Source organism: Leptonychotes weddellii, chromosome X (genome assembly GCF_054177405.1).
Source record: "Leptonychotes weddellii isolate Sample4059 chromosome X, ASM5417740v2, whole genome shotgun sequence".
NCBI classification, from domain to species: domain Eukaryota; kingdom Metazoa; phylum Chordata; class Mammalia; order Carnivora; family Phocidae; genus Leptonychotes; species Leptonychotes weddellii.
In genome coordinates, this window is record NC_138385.1 from 55,066,222 (window position 1) to 55,091,204 (window position 24,983).

A 24,983-nucleotide genomic window follows, 5' to 3' on the forward strand; every position below is an offset into this window, starting at 1 on the left:
ACATTTTTATGTCAGGGTTCTCAAAGACAGTGGGATAAATAAGCTGAAATTAGATTTGATTGTAACCAGAAGATTGAAAGCTAGACCTGTAAAGAACTTCTAAAGACTGGAGTTGGTTACTAGGAGATGCCATGAAATTTATTTTTCAGAAAGTATTAGACACCCAAGTATCTGGCATGAATTGGTAAGCCTTGCCTAGAACCTGACCAATAGGCCTAATGAATATCTGTGGTCCCTTCTAACCCAATGAATTTGTGTCTTGTTTGAATTTACACTGCACTATTAAAGTAGAATACAGGGGTGCCTGGGTGGCTCAGTCGTTAAGCATCTGCCTTCGGCTCAGGTCGTGATCCCAGGGTCCTGGAATCAAGCCCCGCATTGGGCTCCCTGCTCGGCGGGAAGCCTGTTTCCCCCTCTCCCACTCCCCCTGCTTGTGTTCCCTCTCTAGCTGTCTCTCTCTCTCTGTGTCAAATAAATAAATAAAATCTTTAAAAAATAAATAAATAAGGTAGAATACAGTATAGCATATGACTGCCAATAGGAACATTATTTGGCATTGGCAAAGAAAATATTTTGCCAAATAAATGAAGACCTCAAATCACATAACCTTTTATTCAGTCTCCACAGCTTAAGAAAGCCATAATAAACATACTGCAAAAGTTTTTCCATTTCTTGTCTGCTTAATGGTTCTTTTACTGGGTTGAAGAGCTCCCTCCAAATTTATAACCACCCAAAACCAATAGTTACTTTATTTAAAAATATGGTCCTTTGCAATAAAGAAGATGTGAGATACACACACACACACACACACACACACACACACACGTGGAATATTACTCAGCCATCAAAAAGAATGAAATCTTACCATTTGCAATGACGTGGATGGAACTAGAAGGTTTTATGCTAAGTGAAATAAGTCAGTCACAGAAAGACAACACCATATGATATCACTCATATGTGGAATTTAAGACACAAAACAGATGAACATAGGGGAAAGGAAAGAAAAATAAAATAAGATGAAAACTGAGAAGGAGGCAAACCATAAGAGATGCTGAACTCCAGGAAACAAACAAGGTTGCTGCAGGGGAGGTGGGTGGGGGAAGGGATAATTGGGTGATGGGCATTAAGGAGGGCACTTGATGGAATGAGCACTGTGTGTTATATGCAACTGATGAATCGCTAAATTCTACCTCTGAAACTAATAAAAATAAAAAAAAAATATGGTCCTTACAGATGTAATCAAGTCAAGATGAGGTCATAATGCATTAGGGTAGGCCCTATGACAGGTGTCCTTATAAGAAAAGGGAAATTTAGATACACAGATACACACAGAGAGAAGATGGTCATGCAAAGACAAAGCGAGCAAAGAGTTATGTTGCCGCAAACCAAAAAATACCAAGTATTGCCAAGGATCACCAGAAGCTAGGATGAGGCAAGGAAGGATTCTCTCCTGGAAACTTCAGAGAGAATATGACCTTGCCTAAACCTTAATTTCAGACTTCTCGTCTCCAGAACTATGAGAGAATAAATTTCTGTTCTTAAAGACACCCAGTTTGTGGTAACTTGTCATGACAAACTTGGAGAATTAATACAGTTCCTGATAAATTCCAATCTCTAATGCACTAAGAGCATTGTATCAGTAGCAAATAAGCACAGACTTTGGTGTGAAATGTACCCAGGATCAAAGCTTGACTTTGCCACTTAATATATATATTACCTTTGGGAACTTAATGTCACTAAGTTTCACTTTCTTCATCTGTAAAATTGCTATAAAAGTAACCATTTTACATGGTGTGTAGAGCACTAAATAAGATGATGTATGTAAGTCTCTTGGCATAGTGCCTGGCATATGATAAGTACAAAATAAATAGTAGTAGATATTATTATTGTTATTGTTATTAACATTGGAAAGGACCTAAAAGATCTTTCTTCTAGGAAGCATAATATATTTTAGGACTATAATTCCTACTACTACCTTTATAAATATATTGTCAAAAGCCATGCATTCATATTTTGTAAGTAGAACAACTGAGATCAAAAGAAGTAGCATATGTTGACCTAGTCATGCTGATTCTAGTGAACAGAAAGAACTAAAGCCTAGATCATCTGAACCACAGTCCAGAATATTATATATTATATAATCCTTGATTATACAGGATTCACAAATTCTTTCTTTAAGACATGAGTACATATCTTTTTCCACAGATCATTAGAAACAAAGTCCATAATAATAATTTTGCTTTCATAAGACTGTTTTGCATAGATGATCTTATTCAGCATCATAGTATCTGTATTTTGAAGATCTTGATATGAGGATCTGGGATGCACTGAATGTTAGAAATTTAATAGTGTTCAAGGATAGGTGAGGATAGGGGATGAATTTAAGAATGACATCAGGCACAATATGTCATAAAAATCCACATATAATCAAGAGTAACATATTGAGGGGCACCTGAGTGGCTCAGATGGTTAAGCGTCTGCCTTCAGCTCAGGGGTCATGATCCCGGGGTCCTGGGATCAAGCCCCGCATCGGGCTCCCTGCTTGGTGAGAGGCCTGCTTCTCCCTCTCCCTCTACTGTTCCCCCTGCTTGTGCTCTATCGCTCTCTCTGTCAAATAAATAAATAAAATCTTTAAAAAAAAAAAAAGAGTAACATATTGACCACTTGCTTATCTTCAAAAATGGCCATTAATCATTTTAAGTAAAAGTGTCACTCATCCTTTGAGAATTCATTTGCATACTAGTTTCATACTAAATTCTCTGGTTTCCTTTTTAAAGTTAAAAATAGTTGTAGCTATTTACCTTTTTAGAAATAGATGTCATTCCTAAATACTTGAACTTCTGTGGGCTGAATTCTGTTCCCCCGACATTTATATGTTGAACTCCTAACCCCCAGTACCTCAGACTGTGACTGTATTTGGAGATAGGGTTTTTTAAAGAGGTAATTAATTTAAAATGAGGTCCCTAGGGTGAGCCCTAATCATTATGACTGGTGTCGTTATAAAAAGAGGATATTAGGACACAAACACAGAGTGAAGACCATGTGAGGACACAGGAAGATGGCCATCTACTTCTACCTTAATGTTGGACTCAAAAACTGTGAGAAAGTAAATTTCTGTTGTTTAAGTCATTCAGTCTGTGGTACTTTGTTATTGCAGCCCTAGCAAATTAATATAAGAACTTATTTAGGTTTCCATTTGAAAACCCAGAGCATGAAAGTATTTGCTCTGTGTCCACTTCTTGATATATTAATCTTGACTTATTGGTCATATATGAGGAAGTTGAAAGGGCACTGGGAGGAAAAAGTTTGGGCCACAGTATGATCTATTATACTCCCATTCATACTGCATAGGAAATCTTCAGCTAGGTTTTGAGCACTTATCTCAGTGTTCTGATTTTATACTTATTATTGTAAAACTACTTATAATGTGGATTTGGGGAACCAAATGAAGCTCTCTTTAGAGGCTAATGTATTTCTAAAAGATTATTATATTGCAGCACCTGGGTGGGTCAGTCAGTTAAGCATCTGACTTCAGCTCAGGTCATGATCTCAGGTTCCTGGGATCAAGTCCAGTCCTGGGATCGAGCCTGGCATTGGGCTCCCTGCTCAGTGGGAAGCCTGCTTCTCCCTCTCCTTGCTCTGCCCCTCCCCGCCCCACATAAATTAATTATTAGTTTCAGAGGTAGAATTTATTGATTTGTCATTGAATAAAACACCCAGTGCTCATTGCATCAAGTACTCTCATTAAAGCCTATCACCCAATTATCCCTTCTCCCCCCACCACCACCCTGAAGCAACCCTGTTTGTTTCCTAGAGTTCAGCATCTCTTTTGGTTTGCCTCCCTCTCAGTTTTCATCTTATTTTATTTTTCTTTCCTTTCCCCTATGTTCATCTGTTTTGTGTCTTAAATTCCACATGAGTGAAATCATATGGTATTTGTCTTTCTGTGACTGACTTATTTCACTTAGCATAATACCTTCTAGTTCCATCCATGTCATTGCAAATGGCAAGATTTCATTCTTTTTGATGACTGAGTAATATTCCACTGCTTTTATATCTATATATCTCTCTCTCTATATATAAACTATATTATATATATAATATGTAACATATAATAAACCTTTAGCCAGACTAATGAAGAAAAAGAGAAAGGACCCAAATAAATAAAATCAGAAATGAAAGAGGAAAAGTAACAACTGATACCACATAAATACAATGGATTATAAGAGAATACTATGAAAAATTATATGCCAACAAATTGGACAATCTAGAAGAAATGAATAAACTCCTAAAACATACAGTCTTTCAAATCTGAATTAGAAAGAAACAGAAAATCTCAACAGATCAATTACTAGTAACAAAATTTAATTGGTAATCAAAAAACTACCAAAAATTAAAAGTACAGGATCAGATGGATACACAGGTGAATTCTACCAAACATTTAAAGAAGAATTAATATTTATAGTCCTCAAACTTTTCCAAAAAATAAAAGAGGAAGGAAAGCTTTCATATATATTCTATGAGATCAGCATTACCCTGATACCAAAACCAGACAAAGATACCACAAAAATAGAAAACTGCAGGACAACATCCCTAATAAACATAGATGCAAAAATCCTCAACAAAATATTATCAAACTGCACTCAACAATACATTGACAAAAAAAAAAAATACATTAACACATCATTCACCATAGTCAAGTGGGATTTATTCTGGGGATGTAAGGATGGTTCAGTATTTGCAAATCAATCAATGTGATGCATTACATCAACAAAGCAGAGGAAACAAATCATATGATATTCTCAATAGTGCAGAAAATGCATTTGACAAAAATCAACATCCGTTCATGATAAAAAGTCTCACTAAAGTGGATTTAGAGGGAACATACCTTAACATAGTAAAGGTATATATATGCAATATATATGAAGTACCTACAGCTAACATCATACTCAGTGGTGAAAAATTGAGGGCTTTTTCTCTAAAATCAGGAACAAGACAAGGATGTCTACTCTTGCCACTCATATTCAACATAGTACTGGAAGTCCTAGCCACAGAAATCTGATAAGAAATAGAGATAAGATGCATCCATATTGGTAAGGGAGAAGTTAAATTGGCACTATTTGCAGATGACATAATACAATATATAGAAAAACCTAAAGACTCCACCAAAAACTACCAGAAATTGGGGTGCCTGGGTGGCTCAGATGGTTAAGTGTCTGCCTTCAGCTCAGGTCATGATCCCAGGGTCCTGGGATCAAGTCCCGAGTTGGGCTCCTTGCTCAGCAGGGAGTCTGCTTCTCCCTCTCCCTCTGCTGCTCCCCCTGCTTGTGCTCTCTTTCTGTCAAATAAATGGATAAAATCTTAAAAAAAAAACTACCAGAAATAATAAATGAGTTCAGTAAAGTTGCAGGACACAAAATTAATACCAAGAAATTGATAGCATTTCTATGCACTAGTAATTAAGTAGCAGAGAAATAAAGAAAATAATTCCATTTACAATTGCACCAAGAAAAAATACCAATAAAAAAACTTAACCAATGAGGTGAAAGACCTGCACTCTGAAAACTATAAAACACTGATGAAAGAAATTGAAGATGATACAAACAACTTGAAAAATATTTCATGCTCATGGATTGGAAGAATTAATATTGCTAAAATGTCTGTACTACCCAAAGGAATTTACAGATTCAATGCTATTTTTATCAAAATACCAAAAACATTTTTCACAGAACTAGAATAAATAATCCTAAAATTTGTATGGAACCACGAAAGACCCCCAAATACCAAAAACCATCTTGAGAAAGAAGAACAAAGCTGAAAGTATCACAATTACAGATTTCAAATACTCCAGTATTTAAGATATACTACACAGCTATAGTAATCCAAACAGTATGGTCCTGGCACAAAAATAGACACATAGATCAATGAAGCTGAAGAGACCCCAGAAACAAACCCACAATTATATGGTCAATTAATCTATGATGAAGAAGGCAAGAACATACAATGAAGAAAAGACAGTCTTTATTAAATGGTGCTAGGAAAACTGGACAGCTATGTGCAAAAGAATGAAACTGGACTACTTTTTTACACCATAAACAAAAATAAACTCATATTGGATTAAAGACCTAACTGTGAGACCTGAAACCATAAAATTCCTAGAAGAGAACACAGGCAGTAATTTCTCTGGCATCAATCATAGCAACATGTTTCTAGGTATGTCTCCTGAGGCAAGGGAAACAAAAGTAAAAATACACTATTGGGACTACATCAAAATAAAGCTTTTGCACAGTGAAGGAAACCATCAACAAAACAAAAAAGCAACCTGCTAAATGGGAGAAGGTATTTTCAAATGATATATCTGATAAGGGGTTAATATCTAAAATATGTAAAGAACTCATCACGTCTCAACACCAGAAAATTTTTTGAAAAGAATCCAATTTAAAAAATGGGCAGAAGACCTGAATAGACATTTTTCCAAAGAAAACATATAGATGACTCACAGACATATGAAAAGATGTTCAACATCACTCATCATCAGGGAAATGCAAATCAAAACTTCAAGATATCACCTTACATCTGTCAGAATGGCTAAAATGAAACCCACAAGAAATAACAAGTGTTGGTAAGGATATGGAGGAAAAAGAACACTCATGAACTGTTGGTGGGAATGTGAATTGTTATAGCCACTATGGAAAACAATATGGAGGTTTTTTTAAAAAAATAAAAATATAAATACCATGTGATCCAGTAATTTCACTAATTGGTATTCAGCCAAAGAAAATGAAAACACTAATTTGAAAAGATATATGCACCCCTATGTTTATTGCAGATTTATTTACAGTAAACAAGATATGGAAGCAATCTAAGTGTCTGTCAGTTTACGAATGGATAAAAAATAGTGTGTATATATACAATGGAAAATTATGCAGCCATGAAGGAAAGAATGAGATCTTGCTATTTGCAACCACAGAGTATTTTGCTAAGTGAATAAGTCAGACTGTGAAAGACAAATACCATATGATTTCACTCATATGTGGAATCTAAGTAAATCAAACGAATAAACAAAAAAAGGAGAATCAGACATATAAATACAGAGAACAAAATGATGTTTGCCAGAGGGAAGGGGGTTCAAGGATAGGCAAAATGGGTGAAGGGGAATGGGAAATACAGGCTTTCAGTTATGGAATGAATAAGTCACAGGGATAAAAGGTACAGCATAGGGAATATAGTAAATGATATTGTAATAGCATTGTATGGGGACAGATGGTAGCTACACTTTTGGTGAGCATAGCATGATGTATAGAGAAGTTGAATCACTATGTTGTATACCTGAAACTAATCTAACATGTGTCAACTATACTCAAATGAAAAAAAATTAAAAAATAAAAATCCAGTGGTGTCTATTGTATACTTGGTAAAGATTTTAAAAAGTAATTCTGCTCCTTCACATTTTGACAAGTCTCTTTTGATATAGCTACATCTAAAAGTACATTTCAAAGCTATTACTCCCCTGCTATTATCCCTCCCCAGTGGCCTGAGCTAGAACTTATATGCTCCTGTGTACTTCCCAGTATGACTCCTGCAACCTGCTCTTGCATCAGTTTACTCCTTGATGGCAGCATGTATGGAGCCAAAATGATGAGATCTATATGTGTGAGGAAAGATCAGCCAGAGTGAAGCCAATGCTATGTTTCAGAGTCATGATTTTGCTTCCTACCCTAGATGCATACCACTTGGCACTTCTTTCTATCATACAGACTAGAATTCCCAACACATTTAAATATGGCTATGAGAAAAATGAAAATGTTAGGCTGGGAAGTCAGAATAAATAGCTACCTATTATGCTAAATGTTAGAAAATCTAAAATGAAAAGACTGCAAAGAAAAAGGCCCATTTTTGTTTTTTGTTTGTTTGTTTAGAGGTTGTTAGAGTCAATATTTTTATTATTACCAGTTAACAGATGAAGGGAATGGAGACTAAAAGATAACTAAGGTTAGAGAATCATAACACATTCTATTTCAGAGGTGCCTGGGTGGCTCAGTTGGTTGAGCATCTGACTCTTGATTTCAGCTCAGGTCATGATCTCAGGGTTGTGGGACTGAACCCAGTGTTGGGCTTCACGCTCAATGTGGAGTCTGCTTGAAATTCTCCCTTTCCTTCTGCCCTCCCCTCTCCCCTCCCCACAACCACACACTCTCTCTCTCTAAAATAAATAAAATCTTTTTAAAAATATTTCAAATCCATTTATTATGTGCCAACTACTGCTCTAATGTACCTTAGGAGTATTGATTCATTTAATTCTCATTACAGCCCTCTGAAGTATTATTATATGCTCATTTATGGATGAAAAAAACTGAGTATAGACTGTATTAGTTTTCTAGGGCTGTCATAACAAATAATGACAAACATGGTGAAATAAAACAACCAAAATTTATTCTCAAATGGTTCTAGTGGGCAGAAGTGTGAAATGATGATATCTATGGGCCATGCTCCCTCCAGAGGCTTAAGGGAAGATGCCAAATCTTATCTCTTCCAGCTTCCAATGACTGCCTTTGTCTCTTGGCTTGTTAGCTGCATCAGATCACCCCAGAAAAGACTCGTTTTTAGATCTCTTTGGGATTTTTTTTTTGTCACGTTAAGATTTAATTTACATACAATAAGAATCACTCTTTAGAAATATACAGGTTCATGAGTTTTGACAAATGTATACAGTGATGTAAACACCATCAAGATAAAGAATATTTACATTATCCTCAAAATATCCCTCTTCCCCCTTTACAAGCTATCTTCTCACTTTTCACCTTGGCAACCAATTATCTGTTTTCTCTTCATATAGTTTTACCTTTCTCAGAATGTCCTATAAATTGAATCGTAACCCTTTGTATCTGGCTTCTTTCACTTAGTAATATGCATTTAAGATTCATCCATGTCAGTGCATGTATGAGTAGTTTGTTTATTTTTACTGGTGAGTAGTATTCTATATTATAGATGTACCCCAGTTTGCTTATTTATTCACAAATACATGAGCATTTGGGTTGTTTCCAGTTTGGGGCTATTATGAATCAAGCTGATAAGAATATCCATGTACAGGCCTTCGTGGAAATGTATGTTTTTATTTCTCTTGGGTAAATACCTGGGAGTGGATTGCTAGGCTGTATGGTAATTGTATGTTTAACTTTATAAGAAACTGCTAAACTGTTTTGGAAAGGGGTTCTACCATTTTGCATCCCCATCAGTGATATATGAGCGTTCCAGTCACTCTACATCCTCACTGTCACTTGGTGTTGTTAGGGATTTTAAACCATTTTATTGTGTATGATGTGATATCTCCTTGTGGTTTTACTTTGCACTTATGTAACGATTAATAATAAGCATCTTTTCGTGTCCTTGTTTGCCATCTCTCTATCTTCTTTTATGAAGCATCTCAATCTTCTACCTATTTTTTATTGAGTCTTTTGTCTTATTATTGAGTTGTAAGAGATCATTAAATGTCTAGATACAAGTCTATCTGTTTTTAAGCAAATATGATTCCTTTCGGGGAGCAAAATTAGAATCAATGGGAGAGAACTACCAGGAGGCATATTTCTGCTTAATATGAGGAAGATGTGTCTAACAGTTATCTAACAATAGAATGGGCTGCCCCAAGAGTTAAGTTTCCCATTACTTCAGGTATTCAAACAAAAGCTGGCTGAACAATTATTAGCAATAGTGCAAAGAAGATTTATACATTTATACATCATGGAGACTGTTGATCCAAATGGCATCTAATGACTTTCCCAAATCTAAAATGTTATATTAAAATAAATCAAGCCAACATCATATTAATGAGGTACAGAATTTATTGGTTGCATCAAAAAAAGGAAATTCATTCTGAGGGAACCAAGCTGGAATTGGGATAACCCCAGCCACTTTCCCAGCCAGTGAAAAATTGGCTTGCAAATCCCTAGCTACTATGTAGAAAGTAGGGATTCTCTGTTCTGCTTTGGTGTCCACTGTGAGTATCCCTGACAACATGAAGGCATTGGGCTATATTTAATCCAAATGATACATACAGAATGGTGGCATCTCCACTATTCATTTTAAACCAGGGAAGTAGCCAAAGGTTATTCCATAAGTGATACTGCCCTGTGTACTTATTTATTCCAACAATCAATGAATCAATGAAATGTTAAGTAAACATTATCAAAAAGAACACTGAAAACAAACCACTTTCCTCTTTTGAACAAAGCCATAGTGTGTCTGCCCCTGAAGTCTGTATAGTTTTTACCACCATATCTCAGAAAACAAATCACTAAGACTTAAGAGGAAGGAAAGGAGAGGAAGAAAGCTGATGTCAATTAAGTCCTAGGAGTATGTGAGATACTTTTACATTTAAGTCAATTAGTTCTCACAACTTTGTCAGACAAACTGATAAGGTTGTTTTTGTGTGTGTGTATACATATATCATGAGATCAGCAAAGTTAACCAGCTTCTCAAGGACACATAGTTATTAAGTGGCGGATCTAGAGTTCAAGCCCAAATCATCTGAATCTAAATACATTGTGTTTTGCATGGCATTTCAATGCTCAAAACAGACCAAGAAGAGAGGCCTCTTCAGCATGGAAAAAGAAAGGGGCGATAATCCAAGTTTATAAACACATGTAGGCTATATATTTTGTTAGCTTTGTGTTGTTTACCAAATTCCAATATGCTCGGACTAGAAAGCTCTTTGAAACTGAAAAAATACTGAGTCTTTACGACAATTGAAATGAAGCCCTGCTTTGCACAGGGGCTGGCAAACTTATGAGACTCATTACCTCCCAGAATTGGTATAGACTGAAGATATAACCAGCTTCATAAAAGGTTTATATAAATTGATAGATGGTAGATGCCTAATGGATAATTAAGGGGAAATAGGATATTTGAGAGACAACCTTAACTTTTGAAATTGATATCAATAAGGAAAATCATGCTCTTTTAAAATGTGATGCCATATGTTGACACTAGAATTTGATACTGCCATCAGAGAGACTCCTAAGGAGTAGCTGGCTAAACCTTGAAAACAACTCTTGGGGCAACTGGGTGGCTCAGTCAGTTGTGTCTGGCTCTTGGTTTTGGCTTGGATCATGATCTCAGGGTTGTGGGATCGAACCCTGAGGCTGCACTCAGCACTGAATCTGCTTGGGATTCTCTCTCTCCTCTCCCTCTGCTCCTCCCCCCGCTCGTGCTTGCACTCTTTCTCTTCTCTCACTCTCCCCCCTCAAATAAATAAAATCTTTAAAAAAAAGAAAACAACTCGAGAAAATCTTATATTCTCCTGGGGTAGGGGGTAGCTGAATAATGGAAACAACTCTGGGACAATTCTTGTGTTCTCATGAATTATCCTTAGCTCTTTGGCTACAATCTATGGGCATCTAACCCCATTCTCTCCAAATACTCCTTCAAATAGCTGAGAGAGAAGGTTCAGCTCTTTGTTCAAGTTTTTAAAACAGTGAAAGTAAATTAAGGCAATGAACTCACTATTAGAATCAAAACCTCATTGATAGGTGTCTCCTACTCAGAGAGGTGACTGTCTCACTGACAAATTTCCCCTTGATAATAATCTGGGGATTTCTATCTTGGGCCAAAATGGGGATTTTAGTGAGGATTCTTTCAATTGCTAAAGCTACAGCTGCTGTCCCTATTTGAATGATGGTATGTAGTTGAAAGGTACACCCTTCTCCCCATTACCCAACTCTACCAACTCAAATGCTTTTAGTCATCAATTGATATAAAAGATACTATAGAAAATGTATCTTTTTAAATGAAACATAGTTTTCAGTAATAGCTTTTAAAGAAAAGAGGTATGTTGGATAATTGCCACAATAACAGCCTTAGCATTTACTTGTCTAAATATATATAGTAAAATTTCATTATTTTCCTCTTTTCCCCAATTTGGTGCTCATCTTGCTGCATTTAGAACAGCTTATCTGCTGCATTCATTCTTTTTTTAATTTTATTATGTTATGTTAATCATCATACATTACATCATTAGTTTTTGATGTAGTGTTCCATGATTCATTGTTTGCGTATATCACCCAGTGCTCCATTCAATACGTGCCCTCCTTTGCTGCATTCATTCTTATTCACACAAGAAAGTGTATGCATGTGCATACACATACACACAAAATCACTCATTTTCCATTAGTCCCTGGGAACAACAGATAGAAAGGCATCCTGCTGGCAAAAGATGTTGCTAATAAAAAATTTATGCTACTTCCACCATGTGGTTTCAGATTCCATAATTTTTATCAAGGTGTTTATGAATTATTATTTCAGGAAAAAAGTTCAAGTAGCTTTCTCATTTCAGAAGCTACTTCCATAATGGGATATTTACAGTGCAACACAGTGACTAAATTCAGAAAAACTGCATGCCTAAGGATTTTTCTTTGGCAGTTGGTCATGTTCCTTATGGCTGATTTCTTCTTCTCCTGAAAACCTTTGCACATGTGGAAGGAAAAAAAAAACTTGAAAGGTTTTTGGCTTTCCATGTGGTAATCACAGCTCCAGCAGCTTCCAATGCCCCATGACTGTGATCACTACCAGATAAACAAAAGACTACTGTGCCTGTTTGCTTTAAAAAGATGTTTTCCTGGTTCATTCCAATGTCAATGAGTAGTGGCAGTTCAGGAATACTGTTCAAAAGCTCTTTGATTTTTCTGGTGATCTGTAATCTCACTAGAGCATCACACTTAAAAAACTCATTGTCCCTACGGTTTATAAGAATATAGTTACAAAATATAAAGAAATATGTTTCTCATTTTTAAAAAAGATTTTATTGATTTATTTGAGAGAGAGAGAGAGAGAGCAAGCACAAGCAGGGGGAGAGGCAGAGGGAGAGAGAAAGGGAGAAGCAGACTCTGTGCTAAGCAGGGAGCCCGATGCGGGACTCGATCCCAGGACCCTAGGATCATGACCTGAGCTGAAGGCAGACGATTAACCGACTGAGCCACCCAGGTGCCCTATGTTTCTCATGTTTTAAGGCAGAAAAAAAATGAATTTCCACACATTTGGAATCATACCTTAGGAACATCAAATATATAGGGAGAAACAAAATTGAGAATCATGGGTCCCACCCATAATATAATAATACTCACTGCAGGATGAAATGTGACAGAGATGTGGAAATTGCCTGCCAGGGATGTTGGAGAGGAGCTTCCCCTTGGGATGGTGGGCTGAACAACCAAATGACCCCTAAAGCCCTGTTTTCTATGGTTCATCTGCCTGAGAATCACTTGGAGGAGTTGTTAGATTCTTGGACTCCCATCTCAGATCACTGATTCAGAATCTTTGGTGTAGAGCTTGAGGATCTGCATTCTAAAAACCTCCCAAGGTGATTTTGATGCACACTGAAACTTGGGACCCACTGCTCCAAGGAAAAGAGCTTTGGACTGAGAATGAAGCAGCCTGGATTCTGGTTCCTTTGCTTCCATAACTTTTCTAGGTAACCCTAATCAAGTCACATACCCTACCTGTGCCTCAATTATTTCTCTATAAAATGAGGAGGTTAAACTAGAGGATCTCTATGTTCTCTAAGATTTTTTTCTTTTAAAATTGAATTACAATTAACATACAATGTTATGTTTGTTTCAGGTGTATGTTCTCTAAGATTCTTATAAAATCTATAGTATATTCCATATTCTGCCAATCCAGTAATTGACTTTGACTTAGTCATTTAACCTCATGATCCCTCATTTTCTACCCATCTATTAAAAAAAAAAAGTACTCATAACTTCTGTGAAACATTGGAATACAGGAACGAGGGTCAGCTGTTTTAAATTTTATGATTAAACCAGTCGTTAATTTGTAGTATTAGCTGGAACAATTTAAAATCCCACACTTCCCATCTCAATCATTGGAAGAAAAATACCCTTAAAACACTATCAAGTATAAGAGTTTAGTTTGCAACATTCAGGGGAACAAAATTGCAGAGATTTATTACCTTTGAAGTGCATAATAAAGTTATTTTCTCCTAATTTCTTTGCAACCAGAAGTTCCATAATCCCATTCCATACTGAAGGACAGGAGTTAGTTTATGTCCCTTCTAACTTAGATAGACATGGAATCTTTCCTGTATAAACTTCATAAAATCAAAGGAACAAAACCATAGCAAAAGATAACACAAAATAATAATTTTATTTATTTTTATTAAAAATCAATTATATGTAGTTTTTGAGGAATAAATGAGATAATACATATAACATCTTAATAAATTCATAATAAATTCTCTGCAAAAAAAGATAACACAAACAATTTTATTTTTTATTTTTTTATTTTTATTTAAAATAGATGAACATGTAGTGTATTATTGATTTCAGAGGTAGAGTTTAGTGACTTATCAGTTGCATATAACACCCAGTGCTCATTACATGAAGTGCCCTCCTTAATGCCATTCACCCAGTTACCCTATCCCCTCACCCACCTCCCCTCCAGCAACCCTCAGTTTGTTTCCTATAGTTAAGAGACTCTTTTTTTTTTTTTAAGATTTTATTTATTTATTTGAGAGAGAGAATGAGATAGAGAGAGAGCATGAGAGGGGGGAGGGTCAGTGAGAGAGGCAGACTCCCTGATGAGCAGGGAGCCCGACGCGGGACTCGATCCTAGGACTCCAGGATCATGACCTGAGCCAAAGGCAGTCGCTTAACCAACTGAGCCACCCAGGCGCCCAGTTAAGAGACTCTTAACAGAACAATTTTAAAGTATTGTCTAAGATCAAAAATTCCACTAACACTTCACAAGGGCTAGGCTGTGGAGGAAGAATGACTATTATTCATTGGTGATAAGAATGTAAACTAAGAAAAAAATTTTAAGCTTTTATTTAAATTCCAGTTAGTTAACACAGTGTAATATTAGTTACAGGTGTACAATATAGTGATTCAACACTTCCACACAACACCTGGTGCTCATCACAACATAGGCACACCTTAATCCCCATCACCTATTGAACCCATCCCCCCACCCACTACCCCTCTGGTAGCTATCAGGTTGTTCTCTGTAGTTAACAGTCTGTTTCTTGATTTGCCTCTCTCTTTTTTGCTTAATTTGTTTTTTTTTAATTTTTAATTTAAATTCAAAATTTAGTTAACATATACTGTATTATTAGTTTCAGGGGGTAGAATTTAGTGATTCATCAGTTACATATAACACCCAGTGCTCATTTCATCAAGTGCCTCCTTAATACCCATAACCCAATTACCCCATCGCCCAACCACCTCCCCTCCTGCAACCCTGTTTGTTTTCTATAGTTAAGAGTGTTTTATAGTTTGCCTCCCTCTTTGATTTTATCTTGTTTTATTTTTTCTTCTCTTCCCCTATGTTTATCTGTTCTGTTTCTTAAATTCCACATATGAGTGAAATCATGTGGTATTTGTCTTTCTCTGACTTATTTTGCTCAACATAATACTCTCTAGTTCCATCCACATTGTTGCAAATGGCAAGATTTCATTCATTTTGATGGCTGAATAATACTCCATTAAATATACATACCACTTCTTTATCCATTCATCAATTGATGAACACCTGAGTTGCTTACATAATTTGGGTCTTATGAATAATGATGCTATAAACATAAGGATGTATGTGTCCCTTTAAATTAGTGTTTTTGTATTCTGTGGGTAAATACCCAGTAATGTGATTACTGGATCATAGAACAGTTCTGTTTTTAAATTTGAAGAACCTCCATACTATTTTCCACAGTGGCTGCAACTGTTTACATTCACGCCAACAATGCAAGAGGATTCCCCTTTCTCCACATCCTCACCAACACCTGTTGTTTCTTGTGTTGTTAATTTTAGCCATTCTGACAGGTGTGAGGTGATAGCTCATAGTTTTGATTTGCGTTTACCTGATGATAAGTGATATTGACCATCTTTTCATGTGTCTGTTGGCCATCTGGATGTCTTCTTTGGAAAATGTCTATTCATATTTTCTGCCCATTTTCTAATTGGACTAATCATTCTTTTGGTGTTGAGTTTTGTAAGTTCTTTATATATTTTGGATACTAACCCTTTATTACATATGTCATTTGCAAATATCTTCTCCCAGTCTCTAGGTTGTCTTTTAGTTTTGTTGTTTCCTTCACTGTGCAGAAACTTTTATTTTGATGAAGTCCCAGTAATTTATTTTTGCTTTTGTTTCCCTTGCCTTAGGAGACATATCTAGAAAGAAGTTGCTATGGCCAATGACAAAGAGGTTATTGCCTGTGTTCTTTTCTAGAATTTTGATGGACTCCTATCTCACAATTAGGTCTTTCATCCATTCTGAGTTTATTTTTATGTATGGTGTAAGAACATGGTCCATTTTCATTCTTTTGCATGATGCTCTCCAGTATTCCCAGCACCATTTGTTGAAGAGACTGTCTTTTTCCCATTAGATATTCTTTCCTGCTTTGTTAGAGATTAATTGACCATATATTTATGGGTTCATTTATGGGTTTTCTATTCTGTTCCACTGATCTATGTGTCTATTTTTGTGCCAGTATCATATTGTTTTGATTACTATAGCTTTCTAATATAACTTCAAGTCTGGAATTGTGATGCCTCCAGCTTTGCTTTTCTTTTTCAAGGTTGCTTTGGCTATTCGGGGTCTTTTATGCTTCCATCAAATTTTATGATGTTTTTTTTCTAGCTCTGTGAAAAATGCTGTTGGTATTTTGATAGGGATTGCATTAAATGTGTAGATTGCTTTGGGTAGTATATGCATTTTAACAATATTTTTTCTTCCAATCTATGGGCATGGAATGTTTTTACATTTCTTTGTGTCCTCGTCAATTTCTTTCAGTAGCATTTTATAGTTTTCCCAGTACAGGTCTTTCACCTCTTTGGTTAGGTTTATTCCTAGGTATCTTATGGTTTTGGTATACTTATAAATGGGAATGATTCCTTAATTTCTCTCTCTGGTGCTTCATTATTGGTGTATGGAAATGTAACAGATTTGTGTAGGTTGATTTTGTATCCTGTGACTTTACTGAAATCATATATCAGTATAGTTTATTGGTGGAGTCTTTGAGGTTTTCTGTATAGAGTATCATGTCATGTGCAAATAGTGAAAGTTTTACTTCTTTCTTGCCAACTTGGATGCCTTTTTTGTTGTTGTTGTTGTCAGATTGCTGTGGCTAGGACTTCAGATACTATGTTAAATAACAGTGGTGAGAGTGGACATCCTTGTGTTGTTCCTGAAGGTAGAGGAATGTACAGGAAAGCTCTTAGTCTTTCCCCATTGATTATGTTAGCTATGGGTTTTTCATAAGATGGTTTTTATTGTGTTGAGGCATGTTCCATGTAAACCTACTTTGTTGAGGGTTTTTATCATGAATGGATATTGTATTTTGTCAAATTCTTTTTCTGCATCTTTTGAAATGATCACATGGTTCTTATCCTTTTATTATTTTTTAAAGATTTATTTATTTACTTTTAGAGAGAGAGAGAGTGAGAACAAGCAGGAGGAGGGGCAGAGGGAGAGGGAGAGGAGAATCCCAAGCAGACTCTCTGCTGAGTGCATAGCCCAGCGTGGGGCTCAATCTCACGACCCTGAGATCATGACCTGAGCAGAAATCAGGAGTCCAATGCTTAACCAACTGAGCCACCTAGGTGCTCCTTATCCTTTCTTTCATTAATGTGGTGTATAATGTTGATTGATTTGTGAATATTGTACCACCCTTGCATCATGTGAATAAATCCCACTTGATTCTGGTGAATGATTTTTTTTAATGTATTGTTGGAATCAGTTTACTAGTATTTTGTTGAGGAATTTTGCATGTATGTTCATCACAGAGATACTGGCCTGTAGTTCTCTTCTTTTGTACTGTCTTTTTCTGGTTTGGGTATCAGGATAATGCTGTCCTCATAGAATGAATTTGAAAGATTTCCTTCCTCTTCTATTTTTTTTTTTTAAATAGTTTGAGAAGAATAGGTATTAACTCTTCTTTAAATGTTTGGGAGAGGGCACCTGGGTGGCTCAGTCATTAGGCGTCTGCCTTTGGCTCAGGTCAGGATCCCGGGGTCCTGGGACTGAGCCCCGCATTGGGCTCCCTGCTCGGTGGGCCTGCTTCTCCCTCTCCCTCTGCCTGCTGCTCCCCCTGCTGTTCTCGCTCTCTCTCTCTCTCTCTGTCAAATAAATAAATAAAATCTTTTAAAAAAATAAAGTAAATAAATGTTTGGTAGAATTTGCCTGTGAAGCTATCTGGTCCTGGACTTTTGTTTGTTGGGAGGTTTTTGATTACTGATTCAATTTCTCTGCTGGTTATTGGTATGTTCATGTTTTCTATTTCTTCCTGTTTCAGTTATGGTAGTTTATATGTTTTTAGGAATTTATTTCTTCCAAGTTGTCTAGTTTGTTCACATAATGTTTGTATTTCTCTGGTCTTAGTTATCCTTTCTTCTCTCTCATTTGTGATTTTATTTATTTGAGTCCTTTCCCTTTTCTTTTTGATAAGTCTAGCTAGAGGGTTATCAGTTTTATTAACTTTCTCAGTGAAGCAGATCCTGTTTTCATCAATCTGTTCTATGGGGTTTTTTTGTGGGGTTTTTTTGTTTGTTTTCTTTTTAAGTTTCTATATCATTTATTTCTGCTCTACTCTTTACCTTCTTTCTGCTGGCTTTAGGCTTTGTTGTTCTTTTTCTACTTTCTTTAGGTGAAAGGTTAGGTTCATTTGAGGTTTTTCTTCTTGAATTAGGCCTGTTTGGGCATGCATGTCCCTCTTGCGATCATTTTCCTGCATCCCAAAGGTTTTGAACCATCGTGCTTTCATTTTCCTATGATTTTTTCTATTTCTTCTTTGATTTCCTGGTTGACCCATTCATTGTTTAGTAGCATGTTGTTTAACCTCCATGTATTTGTGGTCTTTCCACATTTTTTCTTGTGGTTGAATTCTAGTTTCATACTGTTGTGGTCAGAAAAGGTACATGATATGACTTCAGTCTTTTTGTATTTATTGAGGCCTGATTTGTGACCTAATACGTGATTTATTCTGTAAAATGACCCATGTGCATTTGAAAAGAATGTGTATTCTGCTGTTTTAGGATGGAATGTTCTGCATATATCCATTAATTCCATCTGATCCAGTGTGCCATTCAAAGCCATTGTTCCCTTCTTTATTTTCTGTTTAGATGATCTGTCCATTGATGTAACTGGAAGGTTAAGTGCACCACTATTTTTATATTATAATCAATTAGTTTCTTTATGTTTGTTATTGTTTTATTTATTTGGGTGCTCCCATATGGGTGCATAAATATTTATAATTGTTAGATCTTCTTGTTGGATTGTCCCCTTTATTATGATATAGTGCCCTTTTTTTGTCTCTTTTTCCAGTCTGTTTTAAAATCTGGTTTGTCTGATATAACTATTTCTACTCTGGCTTTCTTTTGACATCCATTTGCATGATAAATGTTTCTCTATCCCTCACTTTCAATCTGCAGGTATCTACAGGTCTACAATGAGTCTCTTGTAGACAACATATGGATGGGTCTTGTTTTTTTTTTTTTTTTTTTTCCATCCATCCTGACACCCTTTTTATTCAGCATTTAGTCCATTTACAAAGTAATTACTGGTAGATATGTATTTAGTTCCATTTTATTACTTGTTTTGTCATTGATTCTGGTGATTTCTCTGATCCTTTCTTGTCTTTGTCACTTTTGGTTTCTCCTTTGCCCTCAAAGAGTCCCTTTTAATATTTCTTGCAGGGCAGATTTAGTGTAACACATTCCTTTAGTTTTTCTTTGTGTAACTCTTTATCTCTCCTTCTATTCTGAATGATAGCCTTCCTGGATAGAGTATTCTTGGTTGCAGATTTTTCCCATTTGGCACTTTGAACATATCATGCCACTCCTTTCTGGCTTTCCAAGTTTCTGTTGAGAAGTCTCCAGCTAGCCTTATGGGTCTTCCCTTGTCAGTTAAGGGCTTCTTTTGTCTTGTTGCTTTTAAGATTTTTTTCTTTGTTGCTGTAGTTTGCAAATTTAATTACAATATGTCTTGGTGTTGGCCTGCTTTTATTGATTTTGATGGGAGTTCTTTGTGCCTCCTAAATCTGGTATCTGTTTCTTCTCCAGATTTGGGAAGTTTTCAGCTATTATTTCCTCAAATGAATTTTCTGCCCCCTTTTCTCTCTCTTCTTCTTCTGGGACTCCTATAATATGAATGTTATTATGTTTGATGGAGTCTCTGAAATCCCTAAGTCTATTCTCATGTTGCATAAGTGTTCCTATCTTGTGTTCAGCTTCATTATTTCCCTTATATTATTCTATGCTGCATCATTCCTCCACTTCTTCCAGTCTACTGTTCATTGCTTCGAGCCTGTTTCCCATCTTGTTTAGTGCATTCTTCATCTCTGATTCATTCTTTTTTAACTCTTTGATCTCTGTGGTAAAGGTCTCACTGAAGTCTTCTATTCTTTTCTCAAGCCCAGTGAGTATCCTTATGATTGTTGCTTTAAATTCTCCATCAGGCATGTTACTTATATCTGTTTCACTTACATCTCTGGCCATGGCCTTATATTGTTCTTTCATTTAGGATACCTTCCTCTGTCTTGGCATTCTGTCTAAGTCTCTGCCTTCTTCTGTGTGTTAGAAAAGCCAGTTATGTCTCCTGCTCCTGAAAGTAATGGCATTATGAAGAAGAGGTCATGTCGTGTAAAGGACCTGGCACTTCAGGGAGTGTCTCTGGTGTGTGTTGCTTGTACTCTGCTCTTGCGTTTCGTCTGCACTTCCTTCAAGCCAGTCTGCAGAGGCTCTCCTTGCCTGCTGTGTGCAGTGTTTGGTCCCTAGTCTGAATGTGATGAGTTTTAACTAGATGTGCTCTGGTCTGCTTATGAAATGAAACCTGACACCCCTTCTACCACAACTGAAGTCCTGGAGAACTCTCTGGTTGGGACACATGGTGTGGGCAGGAATTTGTTCTGGTCTTCTGGGGAGGGGCCCATTCTGCGGGGACTGAGGCAAGCGTGACTGAGAAAGGCAGTCCCATCAGAGTGCAAGGGTGAAGGGCTTGGTGTAAGCATGTTAGGCAGCCAGTGTCAGTTCTGCACTGCTTCCTGTACATGGCTTTGTGTTTATGCTGAGGAGAGGAGAAGGGAAATGCCACCATTCAGCTCCTTTGTTCCTGGGGAGGGGTCTTACAAACACTTTCTCCCAGAGATGTGTTCCAAGTAGAGCAAATAATCTCCCCCTTGTGTGTCCCGGGTGTTCTTCAAATCATTGTTTCCATGCTGTCTACTCCCAGTTTGTGTGCTTGCCTTCTCTCCAAGAGCAGCACTTTTTCTTCAAGCTCTATCCCAGTCAAGCCCGTGGACCTTTAAAGCTCTAGGCTTTATATATGTATTTGTTTGTCAGAGAGAGAGAGAGAGAACAAGCAGGAGAAGCAGCAGGCAGAAGGAGAAGCAGGCTCCCTGCTGAGCAAGGAGCCCGATTCAGGAATCGGGACTTGATCCCAGGACCTTGGGATCATGACCTGAGCTGAAGGCAGACGCTTAAACGACTGAGCCACCCAGGTGTCCCTAAAGCTCTAGGCTTTAAGCCCTGCTGGTTGCATGAACTCACTAAAATCAGCCCCTCTCATTTTCTAAGCCAATGGCTTTGGAGAAACCTTCTCCTTTTGCATCCCCCTGTCTGTTCCTCTCTCTCTCTCTCTCTCTCTCTCTCTTTCTTTCTCTCTCCCTCTCCCTTCTCCATGACCACATCTCCCTCCCCTCCACAGCACCCACAATCCTTCTCCCCCTAAACCACATCTCCACAGTTACTACCTTCTTTGACGTGGCCTCTTCTCTCCCTATAGTTGTGTAGTTTTTTCTGTCAGGCTTCTGGTCTATTTCTGGGCGATTTATGATGATTTGATAGTTATTTAGTTGTGTTCATGAGTTGAAATGAGCTTAGGGTCTTCCTACTCCACCACTATCTTCCCTCTTCCCCAAGTGAATTTTTACTATAAAGATGAAAAGATTTCTAGTTTGTGGGGTGATACATATGGAACTTCTATATCCTCACTCTGCTGTGACCTGAAATCACCAGGGAGATGACAGAGTGTAACAGACCCTTGTAGGTACCTTAATTGAACCTGTGAAATGAGGTTTGGAGCAGGTGATGTCTGAGGTCCCTTCCAACCACAGTCTTGCTCACTATACCACCCCAACACTGATCACAGGACTTGGGGATCCACAACCCCAGTGAGTGGCCACGTGGAACCTTCTGGTGCCCAGCCACAGAACAGGGGTGGGAGGGTGCACGGGTGGGGCAGCAGCAGGAAGGTGTCAGTGGATAGGTGGGTGGGAGTTCGGTGGGTTCAGTGTGAGCATGATCCGCATGCTTCCCTCATGTGAGTGCTCCCCTCGTGGTTCTTCCCTGCAGTGCCTGGGCACGCCTGTCCTGAATATCACCTGAGTGGTCCTGTGGAACCTTATGGTTCCCCTACACCAGAAAAAAACATTTTTTTTAATGGCAGTTTGACATTATCTGCCAAAAGGCCTATGTTTGGGCCTAGCAATCCCACTTTAAGAAACTGACCCTATAGATTTAGTGTATGTGCCAATGACATATATACAAAGTTTTTTTTATTACAGCATTATTTGTAGTAAGAGAAGAGGAAAAAACTAAATTTTCATCAGAAACACTTCGGTTAAATTATGGCATGTTGATGCAATGAAAATCCATGCAACATTTTTAAAGAAAGTAAGAAGCTTACTCTTTGCAAGTTATATTAAATAGAATGATTTCCAACTTATAGATGATGAAAAAGTAATTGGTATGAAACCGTGTATAGAATACTACTATTTGTGTGGAAAAAAACACACTGTTTCAGTGCTTTTATATGTATAAAATCTAAAAGGGTACAGAATGAAGTCATGAAACTGTAACATTTGTTGCTTCTAGGAAAGAAACTTGGTGGCTGAGGGACAGGTATGAAAGGGAAACTTTTCACTGTGTACTATTTTATGCCTTCAAATTTTGAATTTTGTGAATGTATTACCTTTCAAAAGAAATACAATGAAAAAATTTTTAAATATTACAAAATTTCCATATTTATATTGTGTTCATATATTCATATGAACACATAAAAATCAGAAGATCTGTACTGATACACACCAAACAGCAGACAGGTATTAATGCCCTAAGAGGGGGAGGTGGGAGACTAGATGTATGTGTGTGGTAGATTTTACTTTTTACTTTAAATTGCTTGAATTTGAAAATGAGATTTCATAATTACACAAATGAAGCACATAAAAAAGGAATTGTATCATAAGACTAGGAGCACTGGGCTAAGAGAGTACAGCTTTTTCAATTCAGCCATATATGTATAAGGCACTCAGCCCTATTAACTTGGTCTTGAGTCATCATTCCCTTGAGTCTTTCTGATTGACTGAGGTAATAATACCTTGCCACATGAGAACTCAAAATGAAACAGTAAAGTGACCATCAGTCTTATAATGGCCTCTGTGGAGAATAGTGAAATTTCTGATATCAGAAGAGCTATCCAAGGGGCGCCTGGGTGGCTCAGTCAGTGAAGGGGCTGCCTTCGGCTCAGGTCATGATCCCAGGGTCCTGGGATTGAGCCCCACGTCAGGCTCCCTGCTCAGTGGAGAGTCTGCTTCCCCCTCTCCCTCTGCCTGCCTCTCTGCCTACTTGTGCTCTCTCTCTATCTCTCTGTCAAATAAATAAATAAAATCTTTAAAAAAAAAAAGAAGAGCTATACAAGAGACAAAGAGTATAAAAAGATAAGCAGTAGAAGCACCTTTTACAACTATCGTAGATACAACTCACATTTCAAAAAAGTATATAATCTGAAGACGTTGTCATGTTTTATTAGTTTAACAGTTGAAAGTGACTGCTCTATACATAATGACCTTAACAATGTTGATGCTGTAAATGAAAGTTCACTGTTATATTTATGTTAAGTTTAACAGTGTTTTTAATGTAAAATTAGGACTGAAGATTATTCCCCTACCAGTCTTCGTCCTGGGTTGTGGCTCTAACCAGATTCAGTTATGCAGTCACGTAGAACCTTGCTTTCTAGTGCTGGAAAAGATGTCTCTAATTACTGGCTTCAATAAATATGAATCCAGATTCCTTGCAAAAAGAAAATGAACATATAGTCTTTGAGGCTACTGAAAAGAACTTGTGATTTATAGTCAGTAATCCTGTGTTTAAGACCTGGATACATTATAATGTAGCTGTATCACTTTGGATAATCAGCTATTCCTGATAGTTAACCAACTGTCCCTATCCTATTACCTATCTCACCAAGTTATTGAAGCAATAAAATAAGAAAATATTATGAAATCATGTTGTAAACTCTATAGTGTTGTGCAAATACTATCATCATCTTTTAGCACCTACAATGGCAGAGATAATGATAAGTGGCTATGGTAGCTTCCCTCACATTGTCATAAAGAACATTTCCCCTTTAGTTTTAGAATCACATGGCAACTTTTAAAACATACAACTTCCAGAAGGTCTCACTGAAAATTTGGCACTGTAACTTATTTCTGTCACTTCATGGGGAAAAGGTAAGAATTAACATTTTATAATAACAATAGAAAATACTTGGTAATAGGAAAACAAAACAAATTTGTTGTCTAGTTTTATGTCTTTCTGAACTGCTAGAAATGGACAAAAAAGATAATATGAACACTTATTTTTTCTCTCTTAAATTTCAGTTATCTACCTCATATTCTACCATGCCATCTTTGTGTTCTTTACCTGGACATACTGGAAATCTATATTTACACTCCCACAACAGCCAAATCAAAAGGTAAGAATCATGGTTACTTCCTAAAGGCTAAAGAGACAGGAAAGCAGAAATGCAAAACAAAATAAAAACAAGAAGTTGAAAAAAGAAGCAAATAACCTTCATTTACAGAAGAGAGATTCAGGATAATCTTTAAAAAGGCCTCTTAGTGATAAAGGTAAATTAAGGGTAAGATAGTCTATAGAAGGATAATCTATTGCAAAATCATAGATACTTTGAAGACTAAGAAACCA

General features: G+C 36.9%; 1 protein-coding gene across 2 annotated transcripts in view; it reads left to right on the top strand.

The window, feature by feature from the left end:
• The window catches only part of ZDHHC15 (zDHHC palmitoyltransferase 15), a 123,796-nt gene that overhangs the window by 37,215 nt on the left and 61,598 nt on the right, over nt 1-24,983 (top strand). For both annotated transcript variants that reach the window (XM_081808627.1, XM_081808628.1), the window contains one exon: nt 24,659-24,753. In XM_081808627.1, the coding sequence (XP_081664753.1) occupies nt 24,659-24,753 (95 nt within the window). The remainder of the gene's footprint in view (nt 1-24,658; nt 24,754-24,983) is intronic.